Genomic DNA, 15,832 nt, shown 5'->3' with positions numbered 1-15,832 from the left:
CTTGAAAAGATCACTAGTGTTTACCATCCTGTTGTTTTACTCTATTTCTTTGCATTGTTTACTTAAAAAGGCTTTCTTATCTCTCCTTGCTATTCTTTAGAACTCTGCATTCTGGTGGGTATATCTTTCCTTTTCTCCTTTGCCTTTTGCTTTTCTTCTTTTTTCAGCTGTTTGTAAGGCCTCCTCAGACAGCCATTTTCCTTTTGCATTTCTTTTTCTTGGGGATGGTTTTGATCACCACCTCCTGTGCAGTGTTATGAACCTCCATCCGTAGTGGTGGCTTGAATGGGAAGGAAATCCAAACGGGATGGTGTATATGTATAAACATGATTGATTTTGCTGTACAGTAGAAGCTAACACAGCATATGTGCGTGGTCCCTTTAGTCATGTCCGACTCTGTGACCCTATGAACTCGAGTTGGCCATTTTCCTCTGTCCATAGGGATCCTCCAGACAAGAATACTGGAGTGGGCTGCCATGCCCTCCTCCAGGGGACCTTCCTGACCCAGGGATGGAACCCATGTCTGCTATGTCTCCCACATTGGCAGGCAGGTCTTTACCACTAGTGGCAGCTGGGTAGCCCAACTGTAAATTGTAAAGCAACTTTACATCAATAAGATTAATTAAAAATAAAATATCAAAACACAACCTGTTCAATGATTTCTTAGAAGAAAATCCTAAGTCCATACTGTGGCCCATGGTTTCTACAAGATCTGCCTCTTGCCTCTCTCTCTGACCTCATTTTCCATCACTCTCTCTTGCTCCCACTTCACTTAAACACTGATTTCCTTCCAGTTCCTCTATCACGCCAAGCTCATTTCTTCCCTACACCTTTGCTCCCCTTTACTTAAAATACTTTTTCTACAGACCTCTGAAGAACCACATCATTCAGAACTGTCTTACATCAGTCAGGAATGGCTCTCTATCTCAATATATTCTTGACCCATATCTTTCCTTACTGTGATTTCTTTTACTCAAAATTGTATTATTTGTTTGTGAACTTGCTTATTCTCTTCTCAATTCTACGTTGAATTCCATTTAAAGAACCTCATTCATCTTGTATGTATTGATCTTTGTAATAGTGCTTGGTACCTGGAGAGTACTCATTACATTTTTGTAGAAAGAATGAATGGATGAATGATCATACATGGCAAAGGATTTAGATGGATCCCCAAATTCTGGAACCCTAACCCCCACCATGAGGGGAGATGCTCTAATAGTGGCTCAGTTGTGTCTGACTCTTTGTGACCCTTTGGACTATAGCCAGCTACTGCCCTCTGTCCATGTGATTTTTCAGGCACGGTTGTTCCGGAAGTGGATTGCCACTTCTTCCTCTAGGGGATCTTCCTGTTTCAGGGAATGAACTCGTGTCTCCTGCATTGCAGGCGGATTCTTTACTGCTGAGATGGCCTGGTGACTCAGATGGTAAAGAATCTGCCTGCAATGCAGGAGACCCGGGTTCATTTCCTGAGTCAGGAAGATCTCCTGGAGAATTCCATTGGCAGAGGAGCCTGTTGGGACTGCATAGCGTCAGACACGACTGAACAACGAACACACACACAACCCAGATGCTAAGAACTCTGTTTAAACCCTTTACGTCTCTGCACTAAAATTTGCCTAGCTCAGTTAGATTTTTATCAGTAATCTTAACTTGAACCTTTGTTTTACTGGTCACTGTTTGAGATTTGAGGCGTATCTAAAATTGTTTGTCTAAAACATGGGTTTGTCTAAAAACATGGGGGTGGGAGGCAGTGTCTGACAAGAGTCCTTTATGTAAGAAGAATGTATGGGGAAATCCACTTGGGAAAGGATTTAAAACGTTTTCATTGCTCAGATATGGAGAGGCCTGAGTTTGTTTAAGAAGCTGATGATGTGGTCCATCAGAACAAGAGAAGACCTTTGACACCAGATAAAGCCTTAGGTTGCAGAGTGAAGTGAAGACCCCAAATAATAATCATGCCCACCATGACCACAGCAGAAGACACAGCCGCTATTATACTCAGTGACCTGTGTGGAAGAAAGAGCAGGAGTAGTCTGCTCTTGAGTATAGGTGATGGGGATTCCTAGAACTGAGGACTTTACACAGGGAAGAAACTTCTTTCTGGATCTAGGGGAGCCAAGAGCTTTGATATAGTTGGTTTTAAAGGAGAAAAATTCAAATAATTTTCCACTATTAAAAAAAAGTTGTTTGACAACACGATGGAGTTAATGAAGCAACTGCTTACGTATTAACTTCTGTTGAGACATCTGGACTTATCTTATCTTGACTGTGGGAGCCTATGCCCTTATGCATTCTCAGAGACACAGGATCCACTGACCTGCAGGAGAAGCACAGGATTTTCTAGCTCTCTTTACAGAAGAATGAAACCTCTGCTTGGAACCTTTTACCTGTTGGGTATGCTGGTTCCTGGTTGGCTGGGATATGATAGGTGAGTATGAAGTGGAAGGAGGGGTTACTGGTATGATTTGGATTGTCTGAATGGAAAGCTTCTCTTCAAGATCAGTGCAGTTGGATTCTCCACTCTTCCTACCCATTACGCACACCACCATGAAATGAGAATAATAATGACTGAAATTTTATCATTGAGCTTACTCTGTGTGTGTGTGTGTGTGTGTGTTAGTCACTCAGTCGTGTCTGGCTCTTTGCAACCCCATGGACTGTAGCTTGCCAAGCTACTCTGTCCATGGAATTCTCCAGGCAAGAATACTTTTCCAGGGGCTCTTCCCAATCCAGGAATCAAACTGAGCATTACTCTGCTGCTGCTGCTGCTAAGTTACTTCAGTCGTGTCCAACCCTTTGCAACCCCATGCATCGTAGCCCACCAGGCTCCTCTGTCCATGGGATTCTCCAGGCAAGAATACTGGAGTGAGACATTCCCTTCTCTAGAGCATTACTCTAATAATCTTTAAATAAATATATAGATCTTCAACAAAGATTTCCTAGCACAGTGTATGATAAATACCAATAGATATGTCATATTTTGTAATTGAAAAAAGAAAACCGTAATGAAAATTCTATATCCCTCATTTACATAATTTCTCCATTGATAAATCACATTATTCTAATTATTCAGAAAATGTTTCAAGTGTTTAAAACTACCAAACAACTTCACTAAGACATAATTACTGTTGATGTTTTTGAACAGATAGTGAGGTAGCTAATTAAGCATATAGTACTACTGCAAACATTTTTCAGTTAAGTTGTCTTATACAAAATTTCTTATGGCATTCATAACTTATTGAAAGCATAATGCAATCACTAATAATATTCCATCATTGCTACCCTATAAGGCAGAGTGATTTCTACTGTCATTTTTATACATAATGCTGTGATGCACATCCAGCCATATGATAATTTTTGTTGTTATTGTTGCAAATTTTTTATTATTTCCCTAATATAAGTTATAAGAAGTGGAATCACTGGGTTAGAAGCTGCAAAAAGCTCAAGAATCTTGCTACATATTGCCAAAGTGCCCTCTAGAAAGCTGCATTGATTTACACTTCCAACTACAGTGTATGAAAGCACTTTTTAAGCATTTTCCAATTTGACAAGTGAAAAATAGCCACAGTTACTTATTTTTCATTTTGTTTATTTCTTATAAGGTTAAGTATTTTGTCTTATTTATTACTCATTTTATCAGTTTATAAATTGCTCATTCATGTCATTTGCCATTTTGTGTTCTTTCTCCACTCATAATGAATAAATTTTTGGAATATATAATATATATTAAACATTGTGTGTATGTGTAATTCCAACATTAAGTGTATTTTCCTTTATTAGTATTATGCACAGTTTATTATTCTGCACACTTAATATGTCTCATCATGCATGTGTGGTTAGAAACAGTGTTTCTTCTTTAGTTCCATGTTTAATCTAATCCTACAGCAAACACGCTCTCACTGAGCAGGGAAATCCAGTCCAATTTTTGCCCCAGATTAACTGTATGACCTCAGCCTGTCCCTCAGCTTCATAGACCGTCTGATTTCAGATACGTAAAGGAAGTCCAGGATCTATGTGATACCTAAAGCTGTTTGGACATCACTATCTCATGTTTTCATTACTTTACTTGGGTTTCATATAGATACTGTGTTTATCTTCTCTTCTGAGAGTCTTCATTCATAAATCATAGACAAAGACTTACATATAACACAGGACTTTGATTGGAATAAAAAACTTGCTTAAAATATCACAAACCTCCAAACGTACATATTCTTTTTTTTTTCCATTTTTTTTCCATTTATTTTTATTAGTTGGAGGCTAATTACTTTACAATATTGTAGCGGTTTTTGTCATACATTGACATGAATCAGCCATAGATTTACACGTATTCCCCATCCCAGTCCCCCCTCCCACCTCCCTCTCCACCTGATTCCTCTGGGTCTTCCCAGTGCACCAGGCCTGAGCACTTGTCTCATTCATTTGAATCAGTTCTAATGAGATGAAACTGGAGCCCATTATACAGAGTGAAGTAAGCCAGAAAGATAAAGACCAATACAGTATACTAAAGCATATATATGGAATTTAGAAAGATGGTAACAATAACCCTATATGCAAAACAAACATACATATTCTTTGAACTGGTATTCCTTCTTCTGTAAATTTATATTGAGAAAACAAACTATGGAAAGACTCATATGCACTGAGATATAGCTTTATTTATAAGATAAACATGATATTAAATATTATAAAATTTGGAAACAACCTACATGCCCCATATTAAGGTATGTAAATATTGATACATGACAGATGACAGTAGGATATTATTTATCCATTAGAATAATAACTATGAAAAAATTAATAGCATGGGAAAAGACATGTTTTATGCTAAAAGAAAGATGCAGAATACAAAATGTAATAAAAATACTTAAAAAAATAGAAGAAACCAGATAAGTACCAAAATGGACACTGTTATCTTTGGCTGCTAATTCTTTTCCTTTTCCCTCAATTATTCTTCATTTTGCAAATATCTACAAAGTAGATACATAAAATTTTTATTTTAAAAATGATTGACAAGCCCAAGTTAAATTATGGAAGTGATTTGGCTCAGATACGGGGAATCGGACAAGATGGCTTCCAGTGCACAGCTCCTCATCCCAGCACTTGAGCAAAACATTTCAAATCTGCTAGTCCTGGTCCTTGTTGATGGGTTTCATTTTATTATTTACTTACATAAAATAACATCCACTTTCATAATGCTCTTACCAACTCAAAACATAGGTTAGCTGCCATTTTTGATCCTCCTTCTGTACTTTGTGATGTAATCAGTTCAGTTCAGTTGCTCAGTCGTGTCCAACTCTTTGTGACCCCATTAACTGCAGCACGCCAGGCCTCCCTATCCATCACCAACTCCCAGAGTCCACGCAAACCCATGTCCATTGAGTCAGTGATGCCATCCAACCATCTCATCCTCTGTTGTCCCCTTCTCCTCCTGGCCTCAATCTTTTCCAGCATCAGGGTCTTTTCCAATGAGTCAGCTCTTCGCATCAGGTGCCCAAAGTATTGGAGTTTCAGCTTCAACATCAGTCCTTCCAATGAACACCCAGGACTGATCTCCTTTAGAATGGACTGGTTGGATCTCCTTGCAGTCCAAGGGACTCTCAAGAGTCGTCTCCAACACCACAGTTCAAAAGCATCAATTCTTCTGGGCTCAGCTTTCTTTATAGTCCAACTCTCACATCCATACATGACCACTGGAAAAACCATAACCTTGACTACACAGACCTTTGTTGGCAAAGTAATGTCTCTGCTTTTTAATATGCTGTCTAGGTTGGTCATAACTTTCCTTCCAAGGAGTAAGCGTCTTTTAATTTCATGGCTGCAATCACCATCCGCAGTGATTTTGGAGCCCAGAAAAATAAAGTCAGCCATTGTTTCCACTGTTTCCCCATGTATTTGCCATGAAGTGATGGGACCAGATGCCATGATCTTGGTTTTCTGAATGTTGAGCTTTAAGCCAACTTTTTCACTCTGCTCTTTCACTTTCATCAAGAGGCTTTTTAGTTGCTCTTCACTTTCTGCCATAAGGGTGGTATCATCTGCATATCTGAGGTTATTGATATTTCTCTGGCAATCTTGATTCCAGCTTGTGCTTCCTCCAGCCCAGCGTTTCTCATGATGTACTCTGCATATAAGTTAAATAAGCAGGGTGGCAATATACAGCCTTGATGTACTCCTTTTCCTATTTGGAACCAGTCTGTTGTTCCATGTCCAGTTCTAACTGTTGCTTCCTGACCTGCATATAGGTTTCTCAAGAGGCAGGTCTGGTGGTCTGGTATTCCCATCTCTTTCAGAATTTTCCACAGTTTATTGTGATCCACACAGTCAAATGCTTTGGCATAGTCAGTAAAGCAGAAATAGATGTTTTTCTGGAGCTCTCTTGCTTTTTCGATGATCCAGCAGATGTTGGCAATTTGATCTCTGGTTCCTCTGCCTTTTCTAAAACCAGCTTGAACATCTGATATAATAGTAGTCCAGAAAATCTACAATCAACAAGGATGACAAGCTTTGTAATCTTTCCCTTGATCATTTAGGGAGGTGGTCTATTATATATATTACATACTCCCAATATGTAGAACTGTTTGGATCTAGCACTATGAATCAAGGACGGATGCTTCTGCATGCTCAGTCATGTCCAACTCTGTGACCCTTTGGACTGTAGCCCACCAGGCTCCTCTGTCCACGGAATTTTCTAGGCGAGGATACTGGAGTGGGTTTCCATGCCCTCCTCCAAGGGGTCTTTCCAACCCAGGGATTGAACCTCTATCTCTTACATGTCCTGCATTGACAGGCAGTTTCTTTACCACTAACACCACCTGGGAAGCTCCAGTAATTACTGTCAAATACTATACAGTCAATAAAAATATTTATAATGAGTTTCTATTAGTTTGAGAAAATGTCTCTGGTAGAATATATAATAAAAAGAAGCAAATACAAAATTATATATAGAGATAATTTGCACTGTTTATGAAAAAATATTCACTGATAAAAGCCTGAAGGGAAATATGTCAAAATATCAGCAGTGGTTAACTCAGGAAGATGGGAGGATTATTCCTTCCTTCTCTTTTCTATTTTTCTTCTCTCTGTACTTCCTAAATTTTCCACTTATAAGCAAATGCTAATTTTGTAAGAAAGAAAAAAAATTGAAAATACATTTCTGTCATGAAATATTCATGTAGCTGTTTCCTAAGTATTTAAATACAAAATTTGCCTCAATATACATTAGGATTTTTGCCTCTTTCAACATCCCCAAAAAAATTTCATCAGACAATCTTTGATCTGCAGTATTTATTAATAATGTACCCCAAGAGATCATTTTCTCTGTTAAACATTTTATGAATTCCTATTCAAAAAGAATACACAACGTACAATAATCTTTTCATTTGATCGTGAGATGAGACTGGTGATAATTCGGGGGATTAGCCAGCTTTTTCCTTCCCTCTCTACATGTATTATGCATCACCCAAGAAATTGCCTGGAAACAGGAAGCTGCCTTTTCTAAGTATATGGTTTATATGTTGCTTGAACTAAGTAACATTTGGGGTTTTGAGATGTAAGCACTGTGTTTAATTTCATGTAAAATAATCAGCACTTCCAATATTAGGGGTTTTCGTTCAAATCTCATATGGCTCACTTTTTTTGTATATCATATGCACCCAGTCATTCAATGCTGGGCTTAGGAAGCATCACACTCACACATTTTCCAGACATTTAACTGGGGCAAAGTTGAAGGTTGGTGCTTGAAAGTGTCCAGTGACCTTTCATTTATTCCTTTCCATATTGTGAAATTGCCTGGGAATACCAGCTCAGTTGAAACAGGAATTCACCAGCTGCCAGGCTGCTTTTTAGTGTACTCACTTTTATATGTTACCAAGTAGATGACTGTGATCGAAACAGACCTTTGCTGAACTATGTGATGGAAAGAACCGTGTTGCCTTGAACAACCACTATCCCTGGTCCCAACCCCACAGGAAAGCATCTGCAGTGATCTCCTTTCTCAGTTGGACAGCCAGTGTGAAGAGTGAGAAGGAAGGGCTGAAAAGACTCTTCTCATTAGCTTCATTTCCTCTCCTCTCCCCATTCTGCAAAAGCACCAAAACGAGGTCCTGATGCATTTATAGTGCTAACATTTATTTAGCTTTCTTTGTAGTCCAAATTAGAGATCGATAATTTAAAAAAATAGGCTAATAAACATTTTAATGCATGTTTTCTAGAGTATAATAAACATATAATTTGACTTCCCAGGTGGCACTAGTGGTAAAGAACCCCCCTGCCAATGCAGGTAGATGTGAGATTCGTGGGTTAGATCCCAAAGTCAGGAAGATCCCCTGGAGGAGGGCATGGCAACCCACTCCAGTATTCTTGCCTGGAGAATCCCATGGACAGAGGAGCCTGGTAGGCTATAGCCCGTGGGGTCGCAATGAGTCAGGTATGACTCAAGTGATTTAGCATGCACGCAAATGCCTAATTTAGCCTCTGTAACAAAATCTTCACAGGAGAAAAAAAAAAATCCAACAACCTAGGATACTAGAATTTACCTTAAGGATTGTTGTTAGAATTATATGTAGAGTTAGAACAGTGCTGACATGCATAATTGCTTGTAAAATATTGGTCGCTATTATTACCAACTACTCTTCAGTTTGGGATTCTCCCTCTCCTGTCCTCAATACACTTAGTGCACTATTTAATTGGTAGTTAGGCTCTAGCTCATCATACCTCACTTTATATTTCTTAATAGCTAAGTTATTTTGCTTTTCATGTATTTATATCTCACTTCCTTAAGTAGATTTTAAGCTCTGTAAGGAAGAAATCTATATTCTATTACTATTACTGTGTTATCACTTTTGCATAGAGTCCCAAGGGTGCCTACCTATTGGGTCATTGAATAAATTAGATAAGATAATAATGTAAATGTTTAGACTGGTGCCTAGACTATAGTGCCCAAAAGGGTTAACAAACATTAATATAACATATATATACTAGATGATTATTTGATAATAGCAGATGAAATGAGTTTCTGAAAATTTATGGGTAAGTTGAATTTTTTTAAATTTTAAACACACCAAGGGATGTATGTGTTTTCTTTATAAAATGATAATATGTTTTGTAAATAATCGGCCTCAACATATTACACTTATAGTATTTTTAAACTGAAATTGTTCATTCTGAAGCACTCTGGTTTTCTTAAAAAATTGAATAGATGATAAGCATTAGAGATTCATCCTTGAGTGGAAAAGTGTATTGCTCCACAACAATTACAATTTTAACAGCATTTGTTTCTTGTAATCTCCTTTTAAAATTCATTTCATTGTTTTAACTAATTATCTAGACAATCATATCTTGTGAGCTTTTCTTGGACAACCTAAATGAAATACTACTCATTTAACAATAAAACATTTACAGTTTTGAAGATAAAGAGCTTCTGCTAAGTTCAGATTATTATTATTAATATTAGTAACAATTAAAATCATGGAATTGTGTAGAGAAATTGATTTCTACTCCAGTGGGTGATTATTATGGTACATGGTGCTAATTGAACAGATTAAAAAATTAAATATAGTCAGTTCTACATTGGAGTTATATAATGTGAATTGAACTTGAGTTTTAACTGATTCTATCAAAATATTTTGTAGTTTGATATTGTTTGAAGATAATATCAGTTAGATGGCAAATTATTCTCCATATAATTATTATTTTCAATATTATTGTAGCAAAATAGGGTTTTTACTCAGCATTGTTTTGAATTGCTACTATGTTTTCACATACATTAAGCATTAACTACGTTCCAGAAATTAGCTTATTTTAAAACATGGACTAACTAATTTAATCCTCATAAGAACCCCTTGGAAAGGTATTATTCCCATTTTACAGATTATAAAATGAGGCTAAATATAATGCCAGAACATTCAGAGAAAAAAAAATGTGAGAAAATAGATAAAATCATTGAAACATTAGCTAATTAGATCACTAACACATTTCTTTCTCTCTATCCAAAAGTTCACATCCTAGCTTCACTAAAAACTCACATCCTAGTGCTATTAACATAGAAAGAAATCACTCCAAATATAGTTATTGGGTAAATGAATGATCAATTACTATGCTCTCATAATGAAAATATAACCCTACTTTTAACTTAGGTAAAGACTTTTAGTTAGGGAACCAAAACATTCCTCAAACATTTGTGTGGTTTGGAGACAGAGAATTAGCTCTATGACTTACTAACTCTGTGACTGTTTGCAAGTTACTTGATTTCTCTTGGCCTACTTTCCTTATTTGTAGAACATGGATGATGACATTTCACAGAGTTGTAATGAGAATAAATCATATATTGTATATTATTGTTCTGGCACAAAGGAGAGGCATTGAATACTTTTATCAAACTGTTTGTTAAAATATAAGCCATACATGGCAATCCATTACATAGGCCTTTATCTATTATGGGCTTCCCAGGTGTCTCAGTGGTAAAGAATCCATCTGCCAATGCAGGAGACCTGGGTTCTATCCCTGAGTTGGGAAGATCCACTGGAGAAGGAAATGGCAACCCAATCCACTCCATTGTTCTTGCCTGGGAAATCCCAAGGACAGAGGAACCTGGGCTACATGGGGTTCCCACAGAGGAACCTGGTGGGCTACATGGGGTCACACGACTTGGCAACTAAGCAACAAAGAATATGTTATAGAAATTGAATCAATAGTTAATAACCTTACAAAACAAAGCACCAAGCCCAGATGTGTTCAGTGAATTCTATGAAATATTTAAGGAAAAAGTTATATCTCTACAGTCTCATCTAAAAAATAGAAGCAGAGGGAATACTTTTTAATTCATTCTTTGGGGCCAACCAAATATCAAAACCAGTCAAAGACATCATGAGGAAAAAACACTATAGATCAATATCTCTCATGAACATAGATGTAAAAATCCATCACAAAACACTAGCAAATTAAATCCAAAAATGTACAAAATGAATTATACACCATGTCCACTGACTGAATTTATCCCAGATATGCAAGTTTAGTTTAACATTTGATAACCAATTAATGTAATCATGATCATATCAGTAGATAAAGGAAAAAAAATTGAAAAAATCCAATAAATGGTGCTGGAACAATTGGACATCCACACACACACAAAAAGTGAATCTAGACACAGACCTACATTCTTTACAAAATTAACTCAAAATGGATTATAGACCTAAAAAATGTAAAATGTAAAACCATAAAACTCCTAGAAGATAATGTAGGAGAAAGTCTAGATAAATTTGGGAATAGTGATGATTTTTTAAATACATCACCAAAGACATGAACCATGAAGTAAATAATTGATAGCTTATGCTTTATTAAAATTAAAAACTTATGCAAAAGATAATGTCAAGAGGAGGCGAAGACAAGCCACAAAGTGAGAGAAAATATTTGCAAAAGACATATCTGATAAAGCATAGTTATCTAAAACATACAAAGAACTCTTTGTTAGTAATAACAAAGAGACAACCTGATTTTAAAAATGGACAAAGGACCTGAATGGACACACCTCAGCAAAGAAGATACACAGGTGGCAAATAAACATAGAAAACCTTGCTGGAGAAAATGAGAAATGGCACAGTTCTTTCAGTTGCTCTGGAAGACCATTTGGTAGTTTCTTACAAAACTAAACATACTCTTGCCATATGATCTAGCAAACATGCTCCGTGGTAGGATCCAAAATGAATTGGTATGATCCAATTTGGTATGATCCAAAATGAATTGAAAACTTATGTCCACAAAACACTGCACACAGCTATCTATGGCAGCTTCACTCATAACTTCCAAAACGTGGAAGCCACCAAGATATTCTTCAGTGGGTGAATGGATAAATAAACTATGGCAAGATAGACAGTAGACCAGACAGCGCTAAAAACCTGCCTGCTAAGGCAGGAGACATAAGAGACCTGGATTGGATCCTGGGTTGGGACGATCCCTTGGAGGAGGGGACACTCCAGTATTCTTGCCTGGAGAATCCCCATGGACAGAGGAGCCTGGAGGCTACAGTCCATAGGGTTGCTCAGAGTTGGACACAACTGAAGCGACTTAGCACGCACAAAAAGAAATGAACTATCAAGCCCTAAAAAGACATAGAAGAAAGTTAAATACATATTACTAAGTGAAGGAAACCAATCTGAAAAGGCCACATGCTGCATGATTCCAACTACATGACATTCTATAAAAGGCAAAACTAAAACTGAAAAGATCAGTGGTTGCCAGGGGTTAGGTAGGAGGGGAAGATGCATAGGCAGATCAGAGAAGATTTCTAGGGCAGTGAAGCTCTTCTGTATGATACTATTAATATAATGGTGGCTACACATCATTATGCATTTGTCCAAATCCATAGAATTTACAACAGCAAGAGTGAACCCTCGTGTAACCTATGGACTTTGGGAAATAATGATGTGTCTATGTAGGTTTATTGTAACAAATAGACTGCTCTGGTGTGGGATGTTGGTAATGGGGGAGGTTGTGTGTGTCGGAGGGGGCAGGGAACAGCAAGTATATGGGAACTCTCAGTATTTTTCATCCAATTTTGCTGTGAACCTAAAACTCCTCTAAAAAACAAAGCTTGTTTTAAAAAAATATAAACCACTGCATAAAGATTCTTACAACTGTATACAGTATTGAGGTTAATACTTCAGGCTTTTCACTCAGGCTATCAGAGTTTAAGTCCTAACAATACTTTCCCTGTGACCCAATTTCTTCATCTCTGAAATGAGGGTAATAAGAATACTTTGGGGCTTCCCTGGTGGCTCAGTGATAAAGAATCTACCTGCAGACACATGAGGTGTGGTTTGATCCCTGGTCTGGGAAGATTCTGTGTGCTGTGGAGCAGCTAAGCCCATGTGCCACAACCACTGAGCCTGTGCTTTAGAATCTGGGAGCTGCAACAAGAGAAGCCACTGCAATGAGAAACACCAGCACTGCAACTAGAATGTAGCCCCTGCTCACAGCAGCTAGAGAAAGCCCACTTGTAGCAACAAAAAGACCCAGTGCAGCCAAAAATAAATAAAATTATGTTTTTAAAAAGAGAATACCTTATCTTAGGACTTAACCAGTGGTCCAGTGGCTAAGACTTCACTTTCCAGGTCAGGAAACATGGGTTTGATCCCTGGTCTGGGAACAAAGGTTCCATATGCCTCAGGATGTGGCTAAAAAAAAAAAAAAAAAAAAGAATATCTCATCTTAGAGTTTTCCAGAAAAGTGAGAGATTCAAATTGGTTAATCTAATGAATGTCTCACAGTAAGTTTCAGTTCAATAAATCTTATTCTTTATTTTACAAATTTAAAAAGTGTTCTTATCTACAACATCTTGCTGAATTATCCCAGCCTCCCTGCAAAGTGGGAATGGCTGTCCCCAACCTGCAGATGAAGAAACTGCAGTTCAGAGGGGCTTAGTGGTACCCATGGTCTCACAGTGAGTAAGCTGCACAGGCGAGACATGAGGACTGACTTCTGTCCTCAGGGTTCTGTGCATGTTGGTTTCCACTACTTTTATCATCAACCTTCCAACCCTCATGATAATCCTGGTTTCATTGCTGCTTTTTGTCTTTGCAGATCCCTCACACAACAGAGACAAGAAGTTGTGGATAAAGTGGCGAGTCCATGGAGGATCCTGGAGACATATTCTTATAACAGATACCACCCCATGGGGGAGGTGAGCACGGACGCGCACGGACGCATGGTGTGGGGGTTGGTGGTAGTTACAACTGCTTTATGGTGGGCAAGGCATAGTTCACTGTTAATATCTGCAGACCAGAGGGCCTCAAAATGAGAAGTTGAGATTTGTCTGTGCACTGAGGTCAAGGGATTCACAAACATCATTCTGTGACCATCACCATTACAGATACAAATCTAGTGATAGAAATAAAAAAGTAAATCAACAACCAAAAGAAAAAAAATGGAAAAGAATGCCCCAGTTTTTCTAGTGTAAACATGGGTCAAAATTAAATGTTACTCTTGTTCATCAAGTCTTTTAGCTGCTTTAAGTAGGGCAGGATCAGTGTGTATATGGATGTAAAACACGGGTGGAGAAGCCTTCTGATTGAATCCTGTTTAGCTAAAAGAGTGGTATTTCCGGTAGAATAGAAGAAACACAGGCAACCTCTCTCAAAAGAAATATTTGTATTGCTATGAAGATATGTTTAGTGGTTTCTGAAACTGGATACAGTAAAAAGTATTTATGCATATATGCAGTGTATATATGTATGTGATATTATGTAACACTTCTTTTGAAGTATAAATTTCTAAAAATAGAATTGCTGGGTTAAACAATCATTTACATTTTTTATATAAATGCCCAAGTTGCCCTCCAGCCAGGCTTTACCACTTATTTCCTCAGTCTTGGGAAATATATTAATATTTTCCATATTTTTTTCCAAAGAGTACAAGAAAAAACTTACACTTTCCTCTGTAACATTCACCCCAAAATACTAAAGTCTCTTAGATTTTTTTTTTCTTAACAAGATCCAGTAAGACCCATGAGAAGTGTATGTGCTGGTATCAGAGACGAGATAAACTTGGCTTGGTTACTTGCTCTTTGACCTTGTCCAAGGCATTTAATCTCTTTGTTCCTCAGTTTCCTTATATGTGAAAAAGGAATAGCAGTACTTCTCCCGCAGTTTGGTTGTGAGAGTAAATGAAATAGGCTACACTTTTACTGATGAAGCAATAAATAAAATGATAGCTGCAACTGTGATGTGCTATTTATCTCTCTCCCAGGACTCAGGGCACCTGCATCTGATCCAGTCTCATCACAGAAAAGCATATAGTACCCATGTGATGAGTTGTTAATCTCTTCCCTCATTTAATAATGCATTTTATCCATAGATATTCCATGCTAAGATGAAAGTCAATTGAGACACAGAAATTTGTGTCAGAATTGAGACAGAATTGAGACAAAGTCAATTGAGACACAGAAATCCAAATAGAATTTGTTATGCCAAATTAATTATTATCATTTACCATAATTCTTATCATTCAGATAATTCTACTATACAGAAATTGAATGTGGAGGGTATCATATGCTGAGGACTGTCCTAATATGTCTTATCTTGGTTAATTGCTTATTTCATTCTCCCTTAAAGGACCCTTAAAGGACCTTATTTCATTCTCTCCTTAAAGTTATTAACTTGGTCTTGATTTAGAAATTTCACTGTTCTGTGAAGGGGCATACCCAGACTCTTCTCTAATTTTGGATTCATGGACATTAACAAAGGATATTTTGGGGATTCAAAGAAGATCCCACAAAATAAGCTTATCCTGAAATTTCTGGCATGATTGAGTGCCACAGCAAAGTCCAGAAGGCTGGTGGCTATTTGAAGATTGTGTGATTGGACAATGTTTCGGAAGTGTTATTCTGCATTGTTGAACTTGATCATTCTCAATCATTTATTTGTGAAGTTCAACAGGGTGTCCTAGCCTGGGTGGTGTTAAAGAAAAGGGGAGAAAGGACAGTTGTAATTCATTGGTTGTCTTTCATTTGTGTGCTAATGAAGAGCCAAGAGTTGAAAGTTCAGTATCTTGATGAAAGAAACAATTATCTTAATTAGAGGCAAGCAAAGGATCTTCTGATTGATAACCTCAGTCCTCCCTGGCTGTTTCAGATCTACCAGTGGATGAGTGAGATAAGGGAGAAGTACACTGAAGTGGTGACACAGCATTTCCTAGGAATGACCTATGAGAGCCGGCCCATGTATTATTTGAAGGTGAGTGAGAAGGCTGAGAGTTACAGCCTTACCCAAGGATATTTGCTTACTATTCAGGGGCTCTAGTCACAAGTACGGACAAGGTTAAAGAGACAGGACAGAGAGAT

The 15,832-nt window shown here is 37.6% G+C and overlaps 1 protein-coding gene across 2 annotated transcripts in view; it reads left to right on the top strand.

The window, feature by feature from the left end:
• Positions 1–2,312: 2,312 nt before the first annotated feature.
• CPO (carboxypeptidase O) overlaps positions 2,313–15,832 on the top strand; it is a 31,833-nt gene continuing 18,313 nt past the window's right edge. Inside the window, exons 1-3 of one of the 2 annotated variants that reach the window (XM_043445701.1) lie at positions 2,313–2,428; positions 13,576–13,675; positions 15,624–15,725. In XM_043445701.1, the coding sequence (XP_043301636.1) occupies positions 2,361–2,428; positions 13,576–13,675; positions 15,624–15,725 (270 nt within the window). In that variant the 5' untranslated portion in view covers positions 2,313–2,360. The remainder of the gene's footprint in view (positions 2,429–13,575; positions 13,676–15,623; positions 15,726–15,832) is intronic. The other variant, XM_043445702.1, reaches the window with a different exon arrangement.

Source organism: Cervus canadensis, chromosome 24, assembly GCF_019320065.1.
Source record: "Cervus canadensis isolate Bull #8, Minnesota chromosome 24, ASM1932006v1, whole genome shotgun sequence".
NCBI lineage: Eukaryota > Metazoa > Chordata > Mammalia > Artiodactyla > Cervidae > Cervus > Cervus canadensis.
The sequence above is the reverse complement of the archived record's forward strand: the minus strand, read 5'-3'. Positions and strand labels throughout refer to the sequence as shown.